This window comes from Notothenia rossii (genome assembly GCF_949606895.1).
Source record: "Notothenia rossii genome assembly, chromosome: 6".
Classification (NCBI taxonomy): Eukaryota; Metazoa; Chordata; class Actinopteri; order Perciformes; family Nototheniidae; genus Notothenia; species Notothenia rossii.
The window spans coordinates 18,488,236-18,509,437 of NC_136909.1; the positions used below are offsets into that span (position 1 = coordinate 18,488,236).

Sequence of the window (21,202 nt, forward strand, 5' to 3'; positions counted from 1 at the left end):
AGTTAATGAATATTTATAAATGTATTCTGTTGATCAATAAAACAATCAGATTTTTCCAGAAACAACCTCCATGTACAGTATGACCGACTGCAGTGCTCATGTTAGCAGACATGTTATCTGTGGGGAATTTTAGGTGACGTCTGGATTTTAGTCCTTGAACATGACTCTTATCGACCGGGATGTCCCCCCCGACCTCTTCCTCTCCCAGGTCCAGGTTGGGGACTCCTAGCATTTCCAGGAAGCCCTCTTCTTGGCCCCGGGGCGCGGGTGACTGGAGCCCTGGGGTTAGGGGCAGCCAGGGACACGTCCTTCTGCAGGTTAACTCCTCTTGCTGCTGCACCCGGCTTTATTTTGGGAGACTTGGCGCCTTTATCAACTATGACATCTGAGAGAGTAAAAAGAGCTGTGAGAAAAGTCGTGTGCAAATTGGCTGATGGCACGTGCACAAAGAAAGATAATTGTGTGTACCAGGATGGGGCTCTTCCTCAACGGGAGGCGGTATTAGAGACTTGTTAGGCAGCAGGTCCTCCAGGTCTTTCATCACTTCATTAGTGCTGTCCTTGTTGTTCCTGCGGTTCTTCTCCTCGTCTCGGGCCTAAAGTGTCCACCGATTATTGAGACAGACATTTTTTTTATTGAATCTTGAACACAGGAAATATAACAAAAAAGATGGAAACATGTTGAAAACGCTCATACTGACAATTTTCATCTTCCTTTTAAGGTCAAGGTTTGCATTTTGGTATCCCTTTGACACTGCATTCAGGTAGTAGATCGCCAACCTGTTGTGCAGTGGTAAAGGTTCCTTAGGTTAAAGTTATAGTGTTAAATGTCACAACAGCTTAGACCAGAGTCAGGCTTTAAACACAAGGAAATAAATTAAAGTCACACCCTCCAAATGTTAATGTTTGAAGCCAAAAGAAAACAGATAACGGTAAACACACAAAATATGGATTTTAACATTTTGGACTTTAGTGCCCCCCTGTGGTAGTATGAAAAAAAATAATAGGACATAGGAGTGCATGCTACAACACACTGCCAATATTGTCTAAGAAGGATGTCATAATCACATGGAAACATTAAAACAAATCTGATTTATAGAATTATGAATATGCAATGAAAATACACAAATAACAGATTTACTTCTTTAGTTAAGGGAGATTTTAAAAGCTGAAATACAGAACATAAAATGTAATATTTTCAATGCCTTTATATATCTCCCTTTCTTATCCAGAACATGAAATAGCATTACACCTCAATTTGCCTTTTTTTTTTAGCAGATACAACAAAATATTTTTCAGTCGATATGTGAGAGATACTTACACCATGAGGAGGACAGCAGGCAGGATGAGTCCAGGGTTGGTGGCATATGTAAAAATGTTAGCCAAGAAAGGTGGCAAATCCTGTTCTATAGTCTCCATGATCACGTCGTACATTTTCCCCTGGCCACTAGGGGAAAACATGGATCAAATACAGAACACGGTTTGAGGTATAGCAAACCAAGTCAACCAAGTTGCAAATGTTACAAATTTTTCTTTCTAAACTTATTCTTTAGAGTGCTGTGAATTGTTCCTTACAAATAAAGCAAATCAAACTAAACTGTGTTTTTGCACCAGTGTAATTCTAGGGCTGCAACAAAGTGAACATTTATAGTTTTTCACAAGCCAATAGTAGACTAATGCATAAAAGGTTCATCATGTTCCACTTTAAATCATCATAACCTGATACATGCTGGCAATTTATTTTCAGCTAAATGCTAAGGACATCGTACACAACATTTACACCATCTATGTTTAGCGTGTTAGTTTGCATGCTAATATTTGCTTATTTGAATTTAACAAAAAGTAGAGCTGATGTTTATGGGGACGATGGGGATGGCATAAGCCTTTTCACAGTACAGCAAAAAGTGAACAATATGACCCTGTCACACTAAGACTTTGGGAACCATGACATTTTATGATAGTTGAAATTGACCAATAGACATACTGCCAATACATAAAACATTTAAAAAGCATTGCATTTGGTTAAATAAACTCCATAGGTTTTAAATGGTGTTGGATAGATGCATTTAGTTAATTCACTGACTAAAATACTTTTGACCTGCAGAAGAATGCATCATGAAGCATCACAACAGTCCAGCTTTTTTAATATCCATTTCAATATCATGTTGTTTTTTAATTCCACTGTCTGCAAAGCTTACTGACCTGAAAGGCCCGCAGTCAAATGACGGAGACACGGTCATGATGGTGTAGACAACAGGCAGCAGACTGAGGAAAAGCACAAGCAGCAGCAGGCCCATGTAGAAGTTGTTAGACCGCGAGGCCTTGAAAACTCGCTCATGAGGAACGTTACAGCACATCACTGCCCAGCACTGGTAGTACATCGAGGACAGGAGACGCAACACGTTCAGACCCACCAGGCCTGGAGCGTAAAATGCTCCCATCCTTAGGAAAACAGAAGCAACATTATTTAGACAAAACATAAACACAATCATTAGCTCCATTAGATAATACAGAAAGAGACAGAATAGTAAATTAAGCATGCAGACGTGAGGTAATTCACCATATCATTCCTTGATTGAAGATCAGCCCCAGCACATTTCCACTGATGTCAAACTCTCCATATGAAGGCTGGAATCAACACAACAACATGATTAGAAAGCTCACATGACTTAATAAGAGACACACTTGTTATGTTTCTCCTCTCTCTGTGACAATGTTTCTCTCTCTGTAATTAAGTTCTCTTTGCAGTGTCCTGTGTCACTCAATGTTAGGGATTAGCTGTCTTGCCAGATGTCATTGTATGGTATCAAGTTGAAAAGGATCCAGTACGAACTGTGTTGTACTCAAACAGTGTTTAATAATAGCTGGAAGCGATACATTAACAAATACTTAAAATCGTTTTTATTCACCATCATATAATGAACATTCAGCCACTTTAATGCAGATATGTTTAAAAACGATGTGTTTAAAGCACAAGACAAAGAAACTGTGTTGTGTTTGTTGGTAAAAAAAAAAGGAAGTAAATGTATCAATCATTTAAATATTTGAAATAAGATTCACATATGTACACACTGACACACGACACAGGTACTCACAAATCCAGCCTCCAGGTCCCAGCACCAGCAGTAGTTAAGAAAGCGGACAATGACAGCTCGCGCAAAGTCACCAATCAAGATGGTTAAATATGTCACCTGCATGTCCGACACGATCAGCTTCACAAATCCCTACACAGGATCAGAAAGCAATGTGAAAAGCAGCAATAGAAAAATTAGATGACTGTTCTCTACTGTGTGATTGAATGGATGGTCTGAAAAAAGGAATAATGCTGACAACTGAAAAGAAATCTCACTGTCTACAGCATCTACTCCTGTATGCATCTGTATTAGCACTCTCTAATTTCTCATTAACCATTCGACCAAAGTATAAAATATAAAACAACTACTGACTATTCCCACTGCATCCTCCCAGCAGGGTCCTCTGATGACGTCCGCTGGGTGCACATTTGGAGGAGGCACATCTGTGGTGTTGTAATGGGAGCTGTAGTTGGTGTAGTATTGCTCAAAAGCCCATTCAGTGGCATTCTTGATGGACTTCTCTGTCTCCAACTGAAGAATAGAAAACGCATTAAAGCATAAAGGCACCAATTCACACAATTCACACACAGAGATACACAGTTTGCTGGATTCAGAGAAATAGTTGCATATTTCAGGAATAACTTTAAACTTTTTGGAGAGTTCAAGATCAATACCACTCTCATAATTCCTTGAAGCTTAAAAAAATGTGGTCCAACAAAAATTGTCCCTAAGATGGCAAATTGCATTTTTACACTTACAAAGAAGAAAACAACATATCAAATTGTGATAAGGCAAATCTGTCACACCTTTTCATTAACCTCATCAAACAGGGCGAAGAGGAAGGTGTAAAGGTTTCCCAGAAAGAGGGCAAAGATTCGTCCCAGCTGCCACTTGAGGGCAATACGAGGGTGATAATCTTCCAATTCTGCGATGGTTTCAAACAGAGGAGGACACACCAGCCCCAGCAGAGACATCACAAACTCCACCTGATATATTACACGAGAGATGGGTGTTACTTATCTCATATTCCAAGCCTCAACAATTTCAGCTCTTTGTGTCATTTACAAAAGGATAATCCGTAAAATCATCATGAAGGTTAAAGGCCAACCACATATCTAAGGTCAACCTGCCTCGTTCTTTTCCAACCACGAAAGATTTTCCTTCTCCATTTTAGCAAAGTCCTGAGAACGCTTCACCACAAAGTAGATGAGGTATCCGCTTCCTCCCAGACTGCACGTGATCAGAAAGTTTGCCAGGACCCTGAGGAACCGTCTGAGATGGATGTTCTCATCTTTCTGGTTCTCCTGCTCATCCACAATGGATTCCTACAACAGGGCAAAATAAATCAACAAAGTTCCAATTAATAAAAACTTAAAAGTGTTTTGGCATATAGTTGAATATTTCTGTCACTATAAAATCTTTCAATACAACATATATTGCTAAATGGCTAAGACTTTTGTTGGTGAGGAAATTCTGTTTTTTCTTGCTCATGTTGCAATGCGCATCTCTCAACACAAACACACGCACGCACACACACACACACACACACACACACACACACACACACACACACACACACACACACACACACACACACACACACACACACACACACACACACACACATGCTAACCTTGAAGCTGGTTGTAATGGAGGCGTACTTATTGTCTGCAGTCTCTGGGTTTCCTATCAAGTAATCCCAGCTGGTGAACATCTTCCAGCTGAAAGTGAACTCTCCCTCCTCTGCACCATCCCCTCCTTCATTGGCATTACGAGCCATCCTGCAAAATTAAAATCCCCATATTGATAACAAAAAAACATCTCTTTCCTTTGAAGTACATCTGATTGTTGTGTATCCTGCCTTACGTTCTTATGACAACCATCAGGCTGTATCCAAAGATGCCAACGCCCACCAGCAGGTATGACAGTGGGAGCCTGAACTGCAGCAGCCCGATCCTTCGATTGTTGTTGAAGTACCCGTAGAACAAAAAGGAATACTTGATGTATCCCTGTTGAAGTGTTCAAAGAGTCATACAAATAAACACATTAAAGGGGTCAATCCTTGGTCCATTGCATTTTATATTATACATAAATAACATAATTATTTTTAATCAACACTTCAATGTTATATTCTTTGCATTGATGATACCGCTTTATATTTCCCAGGTTCCATTCTAATTAAGGCCTTGTCAAATCTTCAGTCTGCCTTTGATGCTTTGCTTTCTAATTATCATTACATAACAATGCAGAAATCACCAATGGGTTAGGGTTAGGGTTATTCTGCACCTACACCATTGATTCTGACTTTCCTTCCATCAAAACTTTAACTAAATGCAGACTGTCATTCAAGTTTCAAATTCAACATTTAACACAAATATTTGAAATAAACTTCTAGTACTAAATAGATATGTCTGTTTTTTTCCATCTGTAAAACTATTGTGCACTTGATGTCTTTCCTTGAATGTGTACATTAGTATCCTGTATTGTCCCACTGTTCCATTAACCCAATTACTTTGCTTTATCACAAACTTCATTTTCATTGTTCCCTTTATCAAACAGGGAGGTGGATGTCATCACAGTCTTATTCTCAATGAGACCAAATTAAGATGACATACAAACCATTAAAAAAACTCCAGAAAACATCTTTCCCACATTTTGAACAAGGCTAAGCAAAGATTAAGTAAAAAAAACAATAACATCTTGTTAAGAACAAATCAAGACAGCCTTGGGTCTCCAGCCATGCTGTGAATAAATTCAACCAAGCTAAGATCCTTACTCCAAAGTCATTGAGCACAGAGAAGTCCATGGCTGTTTCCTGCTCTTCACGGGGCACAGTTTTCCTGGGAATCGAGCCATAGGGAAGACCCATAAGAATCTAAACAGAGGAAATGCATGGAGGTGAGAAAGGAAAGCTGAAAACGTGAACAATGTCTGCTGCATCAAGAACCACCTCATAACGTTTACTAGGAAAAAGGCTGTACCTCAGGCAGCACCACCAGGCCAAACATGAGCCCAAACAGGACCATATTCAGACCATACATCCACCTCAGGAAAATAAAGTAGGAGGCCACTGATGACCCGAAGTGACCTATGATACGGGAGACAGAGAACTTGACTTTGCAATGTAGTTATATTAGAAACAGTAAGATCCTTTTTTACAACTATGTCAAAGTGGTACTTACTTTCTACTTCCTTTATCTTTCGCTCCCAGGGTATACAGGCTGTTTTGAAGTTCTCAAAGTCACGTTTAAATTTGATTAGTTTCTGAAGTAAAATAAAAAGGTTTTAAATAGTTAATTCCATAATATCATCCTCGTTATAAAGTTGTTGTTGTTGTTGTTCTTTGAGTGTTGCACAATGAGCAGATTACCTTGGCCATCATGACTTTGTACGCATACAGCTTCCTGCCTTTTCCTTTCCCGAGAGCTCCTTCAAATTTTTCAACAAACTCCTGAGCTTCCCTGTCAGGTAATATAAACAACAATGAAATAAAGTGAGCAACATCCAACTGAAAAACATGATCTATTCAACCAAGGACTGAATTAGTCATTGGCTAAAGGGAACACAGGAAAACCAATGATGATTGATGGTGCAATTCATATGGTGAGAGCATCAGGAGGAAGAGTTGGCAAGCAGCAGGTGAGTTAGCCACAACAATATGTATTAAACAGCGTCAAGCTCATTAACAATTTAAGGCAGTCCACCTATCAGGTTGCCTTGCTTACACTGATCTTTACATAGAGCAACGTACGTGTGCACACTAACCTACATTGGCCCTGGCCCAGCAGTGTAACCTCTTCTCACACTGAGAGGAAGATGTGTAACGGGCTGAATTACACCCAGCGTAGTGTTTGCTGCTGCTGCGAGTTTACCTGAGATTTACAGACTGTCCTTATGTCTCATGTGAGAGAATGTCCATGATGGCATACGATTGTGTGTGTGGATGGACAAATATCTTCCTGGATCTAATCATTTTTGAGTGTTTTCCAAAGGATGGTTTTTAGCATTAAGAGCTTTTATCTAGAGCAGAATTTAATTTATCAGAAAAAATAAGATTAATCTGGCAAGCCATAGCATTATCGTCCAAGAAAATGTGTATTTGAGTGATAAGCAAGTTATTGTCCCGTTTACCAATAACAACTTTGATTTGCAATATAACAAAATGAGATCATAGGAAAGATGCTCTGACTTTTAGTAGTTCGTTTTGACTTTTCATAGATCACAGCACTGATAAAGAGAAGTAAAAAACAGCTTAGTTAGAGATTAACACGTTTTAATAACCAATAATCAACATCACATGTATATGACATGAGGGATGGCATTTAGGGAAGTGGGTGTAAGAAAAAATTAAAACAAGAAAAAAAAAAATATGAAAAAACGAAATGCAACAGCAACCACAAGTGGACAGGCAGAGGATGTGAGTTTTGTGTTTTGGTTTTTACTTGAGCAGTACGAGTCTCCTCTTCATGCGCCAGGGTTTGTTTCTTAACGTAGCGATCAATTTCTTCTTCTCCTCCACCTGTTCCTTCAGGGCTTCCATCTCTCCCTCCGACAGCGACTCTTCATCAGAACCAGAGGAGGAGAAGGAGGAGGAAGAAGAGCTGATAAAGGGAAAAGATATGTCACATGCCATGGCTTTGACATCTTAACGTGTTGGTGTTGTGTTTCTTGCATTGTAAATCACTTTTTGGGCTACAACATTTCAGACTACAGTTTGAAGTCAGTATTCAGTTTTGCACCCATTATCTTGACATCACGTTTGTAAGAGAACTTTTTTCAATGCGAGATCAGGCAAGTTCATACCTTAGTCTTTTCAATACCGTGGGTATCCAAGACTTATACAGTTGTAATACATTTAATTCTCAAGTAAATTCTCTTTTCATCTGGCACCATCATGAGGTTGTTGTACAAATGTGTCCAATGGTCTGGGTCACAATAAGGCTTCATAAGGAAATCCATTGTTTCCCTGTAGTGGCACGTCTGGTGTGAGCTCCTCTCTTTTTCTGTGTTTTTCAAAGTTAAAATGTTGTCAACTTTTGTGCTGCACTTGTTTGTTTGTTTTATTTCTAAAAAAATTAAGTTATGATATCACCGTCATCAGAGTCACCGTATGGATTCAAAATGTTGCTACACAAATGTAAAACGTGTTCCTTATTGAGACTGGATAGTCAGAGCTGGATGTAAGCTGCATTTAAAAATTCAGCCAACTCCCAGCCAATAAAACAGTAGGGAGATCTGATGTCTCAGGATGTTTTGTCCTGTTGCCTTTATATTAAGGCAGCAGTAAATTATGGATGAAGAAATTAGATTACACCATCCATCGTAGCAGCCAAAAATCTGTAACATGCTGACTTGTTCACAAAAAATGGTAGGAAGTCTTTAGCAAGCCAATGTTAAACTGTTCTCAGTACATGAACAGTACATGACTGCTAATATTCCACATCGAAAACTAACTAGATAACCTCTTAAAGGGGCTCTATAATGCCTTTTGGGGGGTTTATCTTTCCTTTGGTGTGTTATAGGTTTCTGTGCATGTTGAAGGTCTGCAAAGGCTAAAATCCCAAGGTTCCATCCAGAGGGAGTTTCTCTCCCACAAAATCCCCCCCTGCCTGAAACACCTCCATTGGACTTATTTGTTTACTTAGTAACTTAGTGACATCACTATGTAAGAGCAGACTGGGCTCTGGTTTCAGACAGAGGGTGAAAAGAGGTGCTGCAGCACAGGCAGTATGAGAAACATAAATACCTTTTTGAACATTGAAGCGTGTAAACAGGTCACAGTAGAAGTACACAATACAACTATGAACTTGAAAATGAGCACAATAGGGCCCCTTCAATGGCATGAATTAAGGGAATGCCTCTGAGGGAAAAAAAGCCCATCCGGGTCTGTGAAGAGTGCAGGGAGGTCAGAGAATACTGCACCTGCTTATCTTCCCATTCTTCTTTTTCTTGTCCTTCTCCCCACCTTTATCCTTCCCTTGTTTCCCTTTAACCTCCCCCTTCTCCTTGTTCTGCTCCTCTTTATCCTTTTTGGACCCGGCTGTCCCTTGCTTTCTTCTTTTCTTTTTGTCTTCTTCGCTCTCCTCGTCGCTCTCCTCCTTAGCTTTCTTCCTGGAGGCTTTTGAAGTTTTTCTTTTCACGCTCTGCTTGTCTTCCTTGCCGTCTTCATCGCTGTCCTGTGGCTTGGTCTTCTTCCTTCGTCCTTTCTTCCTTGGTGCCTCATCCTCATCTTCCTCATCCTCGTCATCGTCGCTGACCTTTTTGGCTTTACGTTGTGGTTTGGCTCTTCTGTTTTGAGCTCTCCTCCTGGCCTCGTCTGAGTAATAAACATGCACATTATAAGTGAACTGAAATAAGCTGAACATTCATCCAACATGACATCAGGTAATAATAATACTATCATTTAATTGTAGCTCATCAATAATTCAAAGTATTCAAAGGACGAGGTGCAAAAAGGTCATCTGAAATTGTTTTATTAAGTCTCTATTAAAGAGGAATGTTTTAAAGTTGCATCTAATCCTGGACAAGAGAGGCAAAATAGGGAAAAACACAGTGGTATTTATACTTATTTGTTCATAATATTCTTGAAAAAGATAATGACATGTTAAAATCCTGCTCCATTGAATTGTTTCTCTGATGAAAAGGAAACAAACTCACCTTCACTTCCACTGTCTGATACAGCATCAACCTCCATCCCAACTGGGAACATATAGAACAACAAGCACAAATGAAGAGGAAACATCCCAACCCAAACAAAAACATGCCTTTTAAGACATTGCCTCTTAATTGTTGTAGAGCAGAAGTTTAAAGTAGCACAAAATATAAATTGTTAGCTAGATACCTCCAAATTGTACTTAATTAAATGTAGTTACTGTCCAACACTTTCATAACCCCAAATAATGAAGTTTACTCAGTGATTATCAATGTAGTCAAAAAGTAAATAGTTCGAGCTGAAGAGTGATTGTTAGAAACAATAAACAAACTGTTACTTTTATCAAGATATCATGAAACAAATCTTCTCACCTTCTTCAAGCCGAATGGCAGAATGGTTTTTCCTCTTTGGAGGCATTTTGCTGTGTCTCTTTTAGATATTTCCTTTAGTTAGTCCTCGTCTGCTCACTTTTGCCTCCTCTCCTTCCATGAGTTTAAAGGAGCTGTAACACTTGTGATGGTGCTGCGACAAAAAGCCAGGATACACATCATCAACCACACACACACACACACACACACACACACACACACACACACACACACACACACACACACACACACACACACACACACACACACACACACACACACACACATACACACACACACACACACACACACACACACACACACACACACACACACATACACACACGCAGAAACAGGTGTTCCTCTGCTGAGCCTCCTTGACGACCGCCACAGACAACACAGGTCATTAGATTATAAGGAGCCCGAGAGAATACAGGATCACACAATGGACTTGTCAATCAAAATGCAAATTGATATTTGACTTGAACAAGAGCTTGGACACAATCCTCCTTCTCCAGTTTATTTAAATTGGATAATGGCTAACAATTTGTAAAGTTGTAAAAAAATTTGTGGGATCATACAAGACTTTGACACAGAAAAAAGAAGGTCATCATCGGCATCACCTGTGACCCAGAAATGAGACACCACAGCAATTGTTGACACGATGATCAGCTCCCATTAAAGTTAAATGAATGCTTAAGTAATCCTGAGTGAAAAGTGAAACAAGTCACTCTACTTAAATACTGTAAGACTTCTCTGTGGGAGTAAACAAACAATAGTTACTCAGTGAACATGTAACTGCAATAACAGAGCTTTATTTAATGAAAAAATCAGTCAGTTTTACAAACCACTGATTAAAGGATAGCTTAAATTTTTTTAAAGTTTATCTCAAAACAATTCTCACAAGCCCATGTGTACATCGAAAGACCTAATTGGTTGTTTTGTCCAAAGTTCAGCTAAAGTGGGCTCTTTGCAGTCTCAGTTAGTAGAGGGTGTTCTACAACTCATATTCTTTTTTTTGTTGTTAGTGTAAATATTTTTTCGCTGTAGCTCAACAAGGAAACACTTTGTACAAAAAGACTGAATATGGCTTTGTAAAATACAATTTTTGTTTGACTGCTAAAGCCTCTTATTAGCCATATAAAAGGTCCAGTTTGCCATAGTTTCAGGAGTGACTTATCACTGTGTGGCATATCCTTTCACAAACAGATAATTATGTAAACATTACAAAATGCTGGAAATAATGATTTAAGTTCACATTCAAGCACTGTATTCCAACCACTGAGATGCAGCCACTACTACCTGTTATGGTCAAATGTCAGATCTGTCCTTTTGAATAATACAGGAGGAAACCGGAGACGCCCGGCTGCCGACGCAGAGAGCAACAGACTTCCTGTACCTGAAAGAAAAGCTAATCCCTCAGTGTTGTAGCTTTTGTCGCTCCTCCCCTTGACTGTCTCCTCCCTTTACTACAAACATTCAGTATTCCTCCCCATCCCTTTTCTCAATATACTGTAATTAATCTTACAGAAGGTCAAGATGTATATATATTAAAGATACATTAAATAAGCTTCGCACTAAGTTGAAACTCTTTGCTCTCCAAATGATAAATAGGACACAGTACCAGCAGTCAAATCAGTGCTTGTAGCGCTGCAATAACTTGCTCCTACCCTCACCATTAGTTAATCAAATATATATAACCATCATTGAGATATCCGGTAATGTGCAACCCATCAGGGCTCAGTTTTCTACAGTGTACCAGCATGGAGGGGAACTGGGACGGAGCCAAAACACATCAGCAGCAGAAGGAGGGGGCATTAGGGGGGCTGTTATTACCAGAATAAATATAAGGGATGCAGATCATGTCAATATAATTTATTCAGTCTTCCTTGAGTCTTTATTAAATAATTCAATTGACAAATCTTGGCCAATGATAAGTGAATAAAGCATAGGCCTACTCCATCCTCAAGTTCTCATATAACTGCAGAATTAATTCTTAATGCTTACTTACCATGAATTGATCATGAGCGTCAATGGAAGTGGATTTGATTGGCACTGTAATTCAGTCAGTGGCGCTATGAGCATGTTGAGTTGTTGTCTTGAATGATTTAGACACAACACTTATTCCTCATTGACAAGCCTTTCAACACTCAGATATTACATTTCATGTCTTTGAAAAACCAACAATATATTGAATTTCATGGTAATAAAGTTACTAATGAGACGACACCATCACTTTACATCTGCCTGACTGCTTGATGACGGGCTGATTGACAGGATACTGGATATGGCAACGCAGTTATCAGATGATACGAGTATCCATGCTACATGATGGAGGTCAGGAACAACAATTACAAGACTGACAGCTCAAATCTGAATGTTGGCAAAGACTACATTTGTGTTTTTAATATCCGAAAAATACATAATCTGACTCTCTTGTGTGTGATTTAAAGTTTTAGCCTCACTTGTATCGTACAGCTGAACAACAGGTTTAAGTTGAGTGTGTAGTGTCCAGCCAGAGACGAGCAAGAGATCCATTTAAGCCCGGCTAGCTAGGGTTAAATGGCCTCCATGTCTAATGAATTGTTTAACGCTTTGGCCCAGTCAGAGGTCCAGCTGCGCTCAGAGTGTGAGGGGCCAAGAGAAAAATATATGCTGTGAATTTGGTTTTAAAATAATTGTTTATCGAAATAACTATTTGATAGGAAAGTGAATGATCAACTAAGACTAATAGCAACAACTTAAAGTAAGGTTATCGCATGTGATCAAATCTATGTTGTAGCAGAGAAGAAAATAATATGTGTTACGATTCTAACCACTATACAAATCCATCTAGTGCTCACTGATTTACTGCCTTGAGATTTAATTGAATGAAAAATGACAAGGCAATGTGAAGCTATCTTTTTTTATTGTCAAATAAAGTTAATATTAATTCTGTTTTCTCCTCTCTTTGGCAGCCTTAAGTTTAAGGGCTTTTATCAGGCTCAATCCCCCTTGTGTTACCTTTTTTGGTGATAGATAGTGACTTAAAAGATATATATTAGATTATTAAATCCTTTTTTTACATAACTTTATCATAATTCAGTTCCCATATGAATCTCTAGCTTGGTCAACACAAGCTTTGGATTTCTTTCATGGGTAATTCTAAAGCAGAAATATGTTACCCTGTTTTGTTTGATGCACAAAAGGATTGTCAGCTTACTCATAGTATTACCAATACATGTACAATTTAAAACAGATTTAGCTTACAAACTTAGTGATCAATGCTTTGAAAAGATTTGGGAAATGTTGGAACTAAAACAATTAAATGTAAAGAAAATGACAATCTTGTATTGTTAGAGTTTATACAGTGAACAAATTAACAATTACACTTGTCATTTGCACTGCTTTCAGGTTCTTTTATCATAAATGCAGTTTTAAAAACACTTATATGAAGCACTAACAGGCTAACATATAATTATTCAAAAATTCTCAATAAAGTGCATAGTTTTGAGTGACATGCTGTTTTTTTCTTCATTCCCTTAGTGTCTCTGCAGACTCGGCACCCTGTGCATCCTGGCTTCACTTTCCCGAGGGAAACCCGGCAGGTACCCAGCAGACCCCTGGTTACCATGGGGATAGTTCCTGGGTACAGGGGCTCTTGTGGCAGGAAGATGGCCGTCGTGGCGAGGAGGAGGAGGGCTGCGTCCATTTTTACTATGATACATCCTCTGACTTCTGCCACGGTCTTCTTCCTCATCTGCTAAAGGAGAAGGGAGGGCAAGAAACTGTAAAGCGTACAACACATTTGGCTGGTAATGGGAATATATGAAATAACTAGATTATGAAGTCATTAACATATACTGGCTGATTTGTGGTAAAGAATACAACGTGTGCTTGTTCGTATGTTAAAGTAAAAGTATTAAGCTTTATTTTTCTTTGAACTCAAATTTTAATGATTTTAATTATTTATTCAGTTGTTTTTCTGACTTGTAAAAGCCTTGTGTTCTTCTTGACAGTGTCAGGCCTCCATAGATTAAAAGTTCATATTTTAATTCAAGTTCACAAATGTACTTATTGTTTACATTAGAAATCATCTTCTTCATTTGAATTCATAAAGTCCCACCTTCTTGGTCTGGTGAAGCGTTGTTGTTCTTTTGATGCTCTGCAGAAGGTGATGCCGCTTTTCGGGCCTCTTCTAAATCCACCTGGGCCTTTAACGCTGCTAGTTTGTTCTTCTTCTTGTTCTCCTCATTTTGCTTGAATGAGACATAAAGCAATTTGTAAGACTGACTAAAGAAAGCATATTCATCTCACTCAGAGAACAACATCCACACAGAGAACTTGAGAAATCACTTATTCAGCTGCTGATGATACTCTGTAACAGATATGAGCTGTTACTCTGCTGCTCTCTGCTGGAGTGATGATATTAACACATGTTGTGGAATCGGTGCCCTCATGTGACCTGTTGGTGCATGATCTACATACTGTAAAGAAGTTTTGAAGCAGCTAAATATTTTCTTGAAGGTAAACAAATAACAAATGTGCAAGTTCCTGTTCATTTGTTACATTTACTTGCTTAAAATTGAGTTTTCCTTCTTTATTTAGAGTGTTGGATAACATTGTCACATACTCCATGTCTTGTTTTTTCATAAACATTTCTTCAACTTTCCACCATCTCCATCTATGCGTTATTCATCTGAAATTTCAAATTCTAACTTTATTCTTTCCAGGATTTCTAAAGGTGGATACAGTGCTAGAGAACAAGTGCTAGATGAGAAGAAAACACAAACTCTGGTCTTGGTTTACCGTCTGTAGTTTTTTCTTCAGGTCAACATTAGCTTCTTTGTAGCTTTTAGATGTGGACTGTAAGTAATAAATAGCCAGTCTGAAAGATAAAATAACAGATTATAAACATCAAAGAGCCGTAAACTGCAATTTAAGAATGAAAATGATGACAAAATGGACATTAAATATATCTTAATTAAGCTGTGCAAAACAATATATTTAAATGCAGTCTGCTGCTGACTCACACCATGAGCAATATGAAGGGTAGCACCAGTCCAGGGTTTGAGGCATAGCTGAAGACTTTACTGAACCAGGCGGGGAAGTCCGACTCAAGAGTCTCCTGGATCACATCAAACATACGTTTCTTCCCACTATGGAGAGAGACCGGGACAGAACGTAAAGTAATTAAATGGTAAATCCCTAAAACAAACATCATTACCTGAAGGGTCCACAGTCAAAGGAAGGGGGGATGGTGACGATGGTGTAGATGGCAGGCAGAGTGGATAGGAAGAGGATGACCAGCAACATGGCCATGTAGAAGTTGTTGGAGCCCGAGGCCTTGAAGACCCTTTCCTGCGGCACATTACAGCACATCACGGCCCAGCACTGCAGGTACATGGACACGTGGAGCCGGAGGAGGTTCAGGGCGGGCAGGCAGGGGGCATAGAAAGCCCCCATCCTGGAGGAAAGATAAGGCAAAACCCAAAGGACAGACTGAACATGCTATCCTTCTAAAGATTTAAATAAAACTAATGTCGTTTTCTCACCATATCATTCCCTGATTGAAGATCAGGCCCAGTACGTTCCCACTGACATCAAACTCAGAGTAGGATGGCTTTCACAAACAACAACCAAAACAGTACCGTGACTCATCATTTCAAAGATACACTTATATAATCACCTCTAGGAAAAAGACCCAGGTTTTTGTATGTAATTAAATGTAAAGATTTCATAAATTCCGAGGCATAGTGACTGTTATGACTCACAAATCCAGCCTCAAGGTCCCAGCACCAGCAGTAGTTGAGAAAACGAACAAGCACAGCTCTCAGGAAGTCGCCAATCAGCAGCGTGATGTAGGTCGTCATCGTATCAGATATGATCAGCCGAACAAACTCCTGCAAAGGATGAAACAATAATATAACACAATAAATGTAAATATGTACACAGCATAAGTATTATGCTATTGGGAAGTTCAAAATAAATAATAGTGTCATCCTCATTGGTTGATCTTTTTTGTTTAACACTTTATAACTGAGTATACGTCTATATATTTAACAGGCATGTTTATTGTGTATACATATTTAAATTAATTATATATGTCCTACATAACATGCACAACAATGTTATTGCCAATCTTAGTTTGTAGGAAGTTTTTATTTGTCTTACTTTTCAGTAAATATTTCTAAAAGTATCAGATTGTGATTTTAGCAATTCTCTTTTTTTATTTTTTCATTGCTGAATTCAATCTTGAAACAAAATGTCTAAAAATGGTACCTCATTGATACCTTTAGTGTTTCTTCTTGGTTTGTGAAAGTAATTTAATATAAAATGTTACAATCATGAGCTGAGTATAATAATGTATTTTATTAAAAACATTTAGCCATTAATTTGTTATATTACACATTTTGTTTGATTTAATTCATATGGTTATTTCACTATGTCCTATATTTGTATTTAATGTTGGTTACATCGCGTATCTTAAATGTATGCTCTTAAATCCCGTCACACCATTACATGATAATCTACACACACATTCACACTGACCTGGCCCACCATGGTCTCCCAGCAGGGCCCTCTGGGGACATCCGCCGGCTGGATGGTGACGGGTGTGCTGTTTTCTGATGCTGAGATATTGTAGAGACTGGCTTCCCACGTGGTTATATTAAACTTGACTATATTTTCCTCTTCCCTCTGCAGCACATATTCACATCACAGGTTACGCTTGTTATACAATTATAAACTATCTCCCATGTGTTCATGCTCTATTCCTCACTTTGAGGTTGATTTCATCCATGAGTGCGATGATGAAGGTGTACAGATTTCCCAAGAAGAGGGCAAAGATGCGACCGAGCTGCCACTGCAGGGCGACCCGAGGGTGGTAGTTCTCCAGGGCGCTGATGACGTCAAACAGCATGGGGCAGAACATCCCCAGCAATGACATGACCATGTTCACCTGAGAAAAACAAAACAATTATAATAATTAAAATGTTCTAGTTAAAGGTGTACATTTTATGGAAGCCCTGAGAGGCAGGTAAAATGACTTGAGATTACATTTGCAAATCAAAAAAGCCTGTCTTTATAATTTAAGAACAGTTTAAAAAGGTGTTTTGTTACTCTTTCTATGCTACTATTTTATTTATTCCGTCTGACAGTCCTGTCCCATTCATTTTTTCACTACCTGTTTTTACAGATAGTGAGAAATATGTAAAGGTTGCTATCTGTTTTTTTGACTAGTTTCAAATACTTTTTAAATGAATTAACTTGGAAATATTATCCTTGCAAAACCCCCCTCAACCTGTTTTTAGGACATAAAACAGGATAACGTAATTTAAAGCACACTTACAAAAAAAGCACAAAAAAGCACTTGCCTCTCAGGGCTTCCGTAGATTTTATTTGCATAACAATGTCAAACTAAAGACTTAAGGCCAAATATTTTAAATGGCTTCAAAACGATAGACCACACAAATGTTTATACTGAACTTGCCTAGTATTAACATATTTCTCTATATTTATTCAGATTGCTTCTCTCATGAATACCTCATTCCTTTCCCACCAGGTGTGATTCTCCAGTCCGTCAAGGGCGAACTTCTGTGAGCGGCGCACCACAAAGTAGATCAGGTATCCACTTCCTGCCAAGCAGCACAAGACCAGGAAGTTGGCCAGAACACGCAAAAATCGAGTCAGATGGATGTTGTCGTCCTTTCGGCTCTCCTGCTCCTCTAAGATAGCCTCCTACATGGCATGGGTAGATGTGGCATATGCAGGATATAGAAGAAGAAGAAAAATAAATGGTTTTACTAGATCGGCTGCACTGACCTTGAAAATGGTGGTGATGGAAGCAAACTTATTGTCTGCAGTCTCAGGGTTTCCTATCAGGTAGTCCCAGCTGGTGAACATCTTCCAGCTGAAATTAAAGCTGTTGTCATCTCCGACTCCTGACTCGTTTGCATTACGGGCCATTCTATAAAATAATAATTGAATATTCAGCATTACATTGTGCTCAGGAAGTTAAATCAATTGTATGTCGTCATAACAAACCTACGTTCTTATGACCACCATGTAGCTATAGGCCACTGTTCCAACACCAACCAGGAAGTATGACAGAGGCATACGAAACTTCAACCAGCCAATGGCACGCTGGTTGTTGTAGTAACCGTAGAAGAGGACTGAATACTGAGCGTAACCCTGCGCAGTGGACGCAAATTATAACTTAAGGAAGGTGCAACAAATAATGCATCTCAAGTTGACAAAACAGACTTAAACAGAACAATGCTAATTCAAGAGATTGAGGTGAGTGTTGCATTAACTGACTCCAAAGTCCCATAAAACAGCGAAGTCCATGGCACTGGACGCCTCTGCACGGGGGACAGTCTTTCTTGGGATGGTGCCATAGGGCCGCCCCATTAATGCCTTTTAGAAAAAAAGATTAGAGCAAAACTACAGACACAATATCGGGAAGTTGTGATGAAAAAGAGCCATGTACATTACCTCTGGCACCATAACCAGGCCAAAGGTCAGACAAAACAAGATCATGTTGATGCCATACATCCACCTCAGGAAGATAAAGTAAGAGGCAACTGAGGAGCCAAAATGACCTGAGAGGCAGAGGGAATAAATATGAGGTTACACCATAATTATTTTCGGAAAGCAGGGAAGATGGGGCTCTGGGAAATATACAGTATAAGATACGTGATTCTTCTTGGAAAGTCACTTTGAAGTCTCGAATAATATAACATAAAGTTAGAGTAATGAAGTGGAAAAACATTCTGACCAATAAACCAAACTTACTTTCAATTTCCTTGATTTTCATCTCCCATGGAATACAAGCAGTTTTGAAGTTTTCAAAGTCCCGTTTAAACTTCATCCATTTCTTAAAAAGGAAATATAACAAATTAAAAAGCATCATCCAGTCAGTGTAATCATTTTGATATTCATGCAAATCGATACTGATTTGATTACTTACCTTGGTCATCATGACCTTGTACGCATAAAGCTTTCTGCCTTTCCCTTTCCCCAAAGCTCCCTCATATTTTTCCACGAACTCCTGAGACTCCCTTCAAGGGAGAAGAAGATTTCAAAGAGAATCACGGCCATCTTGTAACACAGCTGATCCTAAGAACTCAGGGGATTAGCTTCATAGAAATCTGTCGAGTGAATTTACCGTAAGGTCAGAAGTTTCTTTTTCATTGCCCAGGGTTTTCCCCTCAGGCCCTGGATCAGTTTCTTCCTCTCGTCCACGGCCTCCTTCAGCGTCTCCAGCTCCTCAGGAGTCAGAGTCTCTGGCCTCACCTCTTTCTCCTCACTGTCCTCTTCTTCGTTGTCCTCTTCCTCACTTGTCTCCTTCTCTGAACTGAGGTATAGAACAGTAGTGTGTTACATGTCTTTGCATCTCTATTGTGTACATGCATTGACCGTTTTCCTGAGGAGATAATTGCAGATTTGAATTGTGAGTTTTTAAATTATGACTTTACCTTGTTTCCACTACTTTCTTGTGCTTTTTCTTCTTCACTTCCCCTGCTTTCTCCTTCACTGTATGTTTATTGCCATCCTCTACATTCTCTTCTTTTTTGTTACTTCCATGTTTCTTTTTTCTCTTTGCATTTCTCTCTTCATCGTCTGCCTCGTCCTCCTTTTCCTCCTTCTCCACTTTTCTTGTTTTTTCATTTTTTACATTCTTCCTTGTTTTTGCTGCCTTACTGCTTTTCGTTGTTGGCTGCTCCGCCTCATCCCCCTCTCTCCCTTCAGCTTGTTGATCACTGCTTGATCTCTTTCTCCTACCCTTTTTCTCACCCCTGGCTTGTAATTTTTCTTCCTCTTGTCCCGCTCTCGAAGCTCTTTTTCTCCCCTCACCATTTCCCCTCTTCTTCTTTTTTGCTCTTTCACCATCCCTTCTTTTTCCTCTGTGTCTTTCTCTCTCATGTTCTTCTTGAAAAGTATCAACTTCATCCTCCAGACCTGTAGCAAAAACATACACGCAATGTTTCCAAGTTGCAATAAGCATTGCCCTCCTGGGATTTTTTCTATTTGACCGTATGTATAACACTTACAACTTGATCAAATCATTGACACTTGGTGTCACTGTCTTTCTCTCTGTGCAGCAGTCTTACAGCATTGTGAAGTTTTGTATTATTCTCTACTGAGTCAACTATCTCTTTTTCGCTCTCACTGACAAGTTTTTATCCAGGAGTTATGATCCTGAGATAACAGGAGACACAGGTCATGGTAGAGGGTCAAACGGCAATGATAACTAGAAGTGGGTATTAAAGAAAAATTGGTGTTGACAGTAAAGCTATACTCAGACAAGTAAAAGAACAACAAGACATGACAAACAGGTCCTACATAATCCCAACCAAGGTAGAGCAGGATAAAATGAGAAAATACAAAGAGAACAGACTCCTGGATCCCTAATATTTCAGTTTATATAGACAAACTCTTCATGATCACTTTATCATATTGAACCGCAGGACATTTTTAATGATTCGTGTAGTAACAAAGGATCTTACTCACCTTCAAATTCCAGTCCAATGTCAACTGTGGGAAAGATAATGTCACAAATAGTTTATTTTTTATTTTTTAAAAGGTTCCTGAGAGTGCCTTATTAAACTATTTTTAAACAACCTAATTTGATGAGTCCCACGAACAATGATTTGGACCTTTACACCATGTGAGTGACACGATTTTAAAATCGGTCTTCCTTCACTATGCTATCATAACATTTGAGTTTATTGTATGTAACTGATAATGCGATTTCCAGTTGCAGAGAATCATTTAAACATGCTGAAAGTGTATATTTAAAAGTTTGAACACCTTGTTCTAATGCAAAATTATAATAAATCAGCATTTTTTCAATGTCAAAGCTTAAGTAGCATTGTTGTCATTCTGCAAACTATTTATGATTGACTTTTTCATTATATCTCTTTTTATGAATCATAATTCAATGTTTGTGCTTTTCTGTTGTCTCATGTTGATAAGTATTTGTCAGATAAAGTACAACAACAACAACAACCCCTTCCTCCTCTGATGACTTCAGCTTTATAAATCCAGTCAGGTTTTTTGTATATCTTCAACACAACACTGCCCCTTTCACTGATCGAGCTCAGCCTACCTTATTGCATACCTGGC

At 38.9% G+C, this 21,202-nt stretch overlaps 2 protein-coding genes across 4 annotated transcripts in view; both read right to left on the minus strand.

The window, feature by feature from the left end:
- Window positions 1–167: 167 nt before the first annotated feature.
- tmc2b (transmembrane channel-like 2b) lies at window positions 168–10,142 on the minus strand (the record flags this gene model as incomplete). Its single annotated transcript, XM_079689854.1, has 20 exons — window positions 168–385; window positions 469–595; window positions 701–779; window positions 1,321–1,446; window positions 2,202–2,441; window positions 2,560–2,627; window positions 3,095–3,223; window positions 3,446–3,604; window positions 3,880–4,059; window positions 4,204–4,398; window positions 4,707–4,854; window positions 4,940–5,082; window positions 5,850–5,948; window positions 6,055–6,161; window positions 6,256–6,337; window positions 6,444–6,534; window positions 7,516–7,674; window positions 8,996–9,389; window positions 9,731–9,772; window positions 10,097–10,142. The coding sequence occupies 20 exons, from the start codon at window positions 10,140–10,142 to the stop codon at window positions 168–170; spliced, it is 2,832 nt and encodes a 943-aa protein (XP_079545980.1).
- Window positions 10,143–12,413: 2,271 nt separating this feature from the next.
- Window positions 12,414–21,202, minus strand: part of tmc1 (transmembrane channel-like 1) — a 9,739-nt gene continuing 950 nt past the window's right edge. The window contains exons 2-20 of one of the 3 annotated variants that reach the window (XM_079690433.1): window positions 20,588–20,611; window positions 19,552–20,035; window positions 19,242–19,430; window positions 19,044–19,134; window positions 18,869–18,950; window positions 18,569–18,675; window positions 18,392–18,490; window positions 18,123–18,265; window positions 17,897–18,041; window positions 17,618–17,812; window positions 16,854–17,033; window positions 16,634–16,771; window positions 15,847–15,975; window positions 15,628–15,695; window positions 15,300–15,539; window positions 15,106–15,231; window positions 14,882–14,960; window positions 14,199–14,331; window positions 12,414–13,835 (exon numbers count right to left, since the gene is read on the minus strand). In XM_079690433.1, coding sequence (XP_079546559.1) covers window positions 13,615–13,835; window positions 14,199–14,331; window positions 14,882–14,960; window positions 15,106–15,231; window positions 15,300–15,539; window positions 15,628–15,695; window positions 15,847–15,975; window positions 16,634–16,771; window positions 16,854–17,033; window positions 17,618–17,812; window positions 17,897–18,041; window positions 18,123–18,265; window positions 18,392–18,490; window positions 18,569–18,675; window positions 18,869–18,950; window positions 19,044–19,134; window positions 19,242–19,430; window positions 19,552–20,035; window positions 20,588–20,611 — 2,873 coding nt within the window. In that variant the 3' untranslated portion in view covers window positions 12,414–13,614. Of the gene's footprint in view, window positions 13,836–14,198; window positions 14,332–14,881; window positions 14,961–15,105; window positions 15,232–15,299; window positions 15,540–15,627; window positions 15,696–15,846; window positions 15,976–16,624; window positions 16,772–16,853; window positions 17,034–17,617; window positions 17,813–17,896; window positions 18,042–18,122; window positions 18,266–18,391; window positions 18,491–18,568; window positions 18,676–18,868; window positions 18,951–19,043; window positions 19,135–19,241; window positions 19,431–19,551; window positions 20,036–20,587; window positions 20,612–21,202 lie in introns of all 3 variants that reach the window. The other 2 variants (XM_079690432.1, XR_013809755.1) reach the window with 2 other exon arrangements.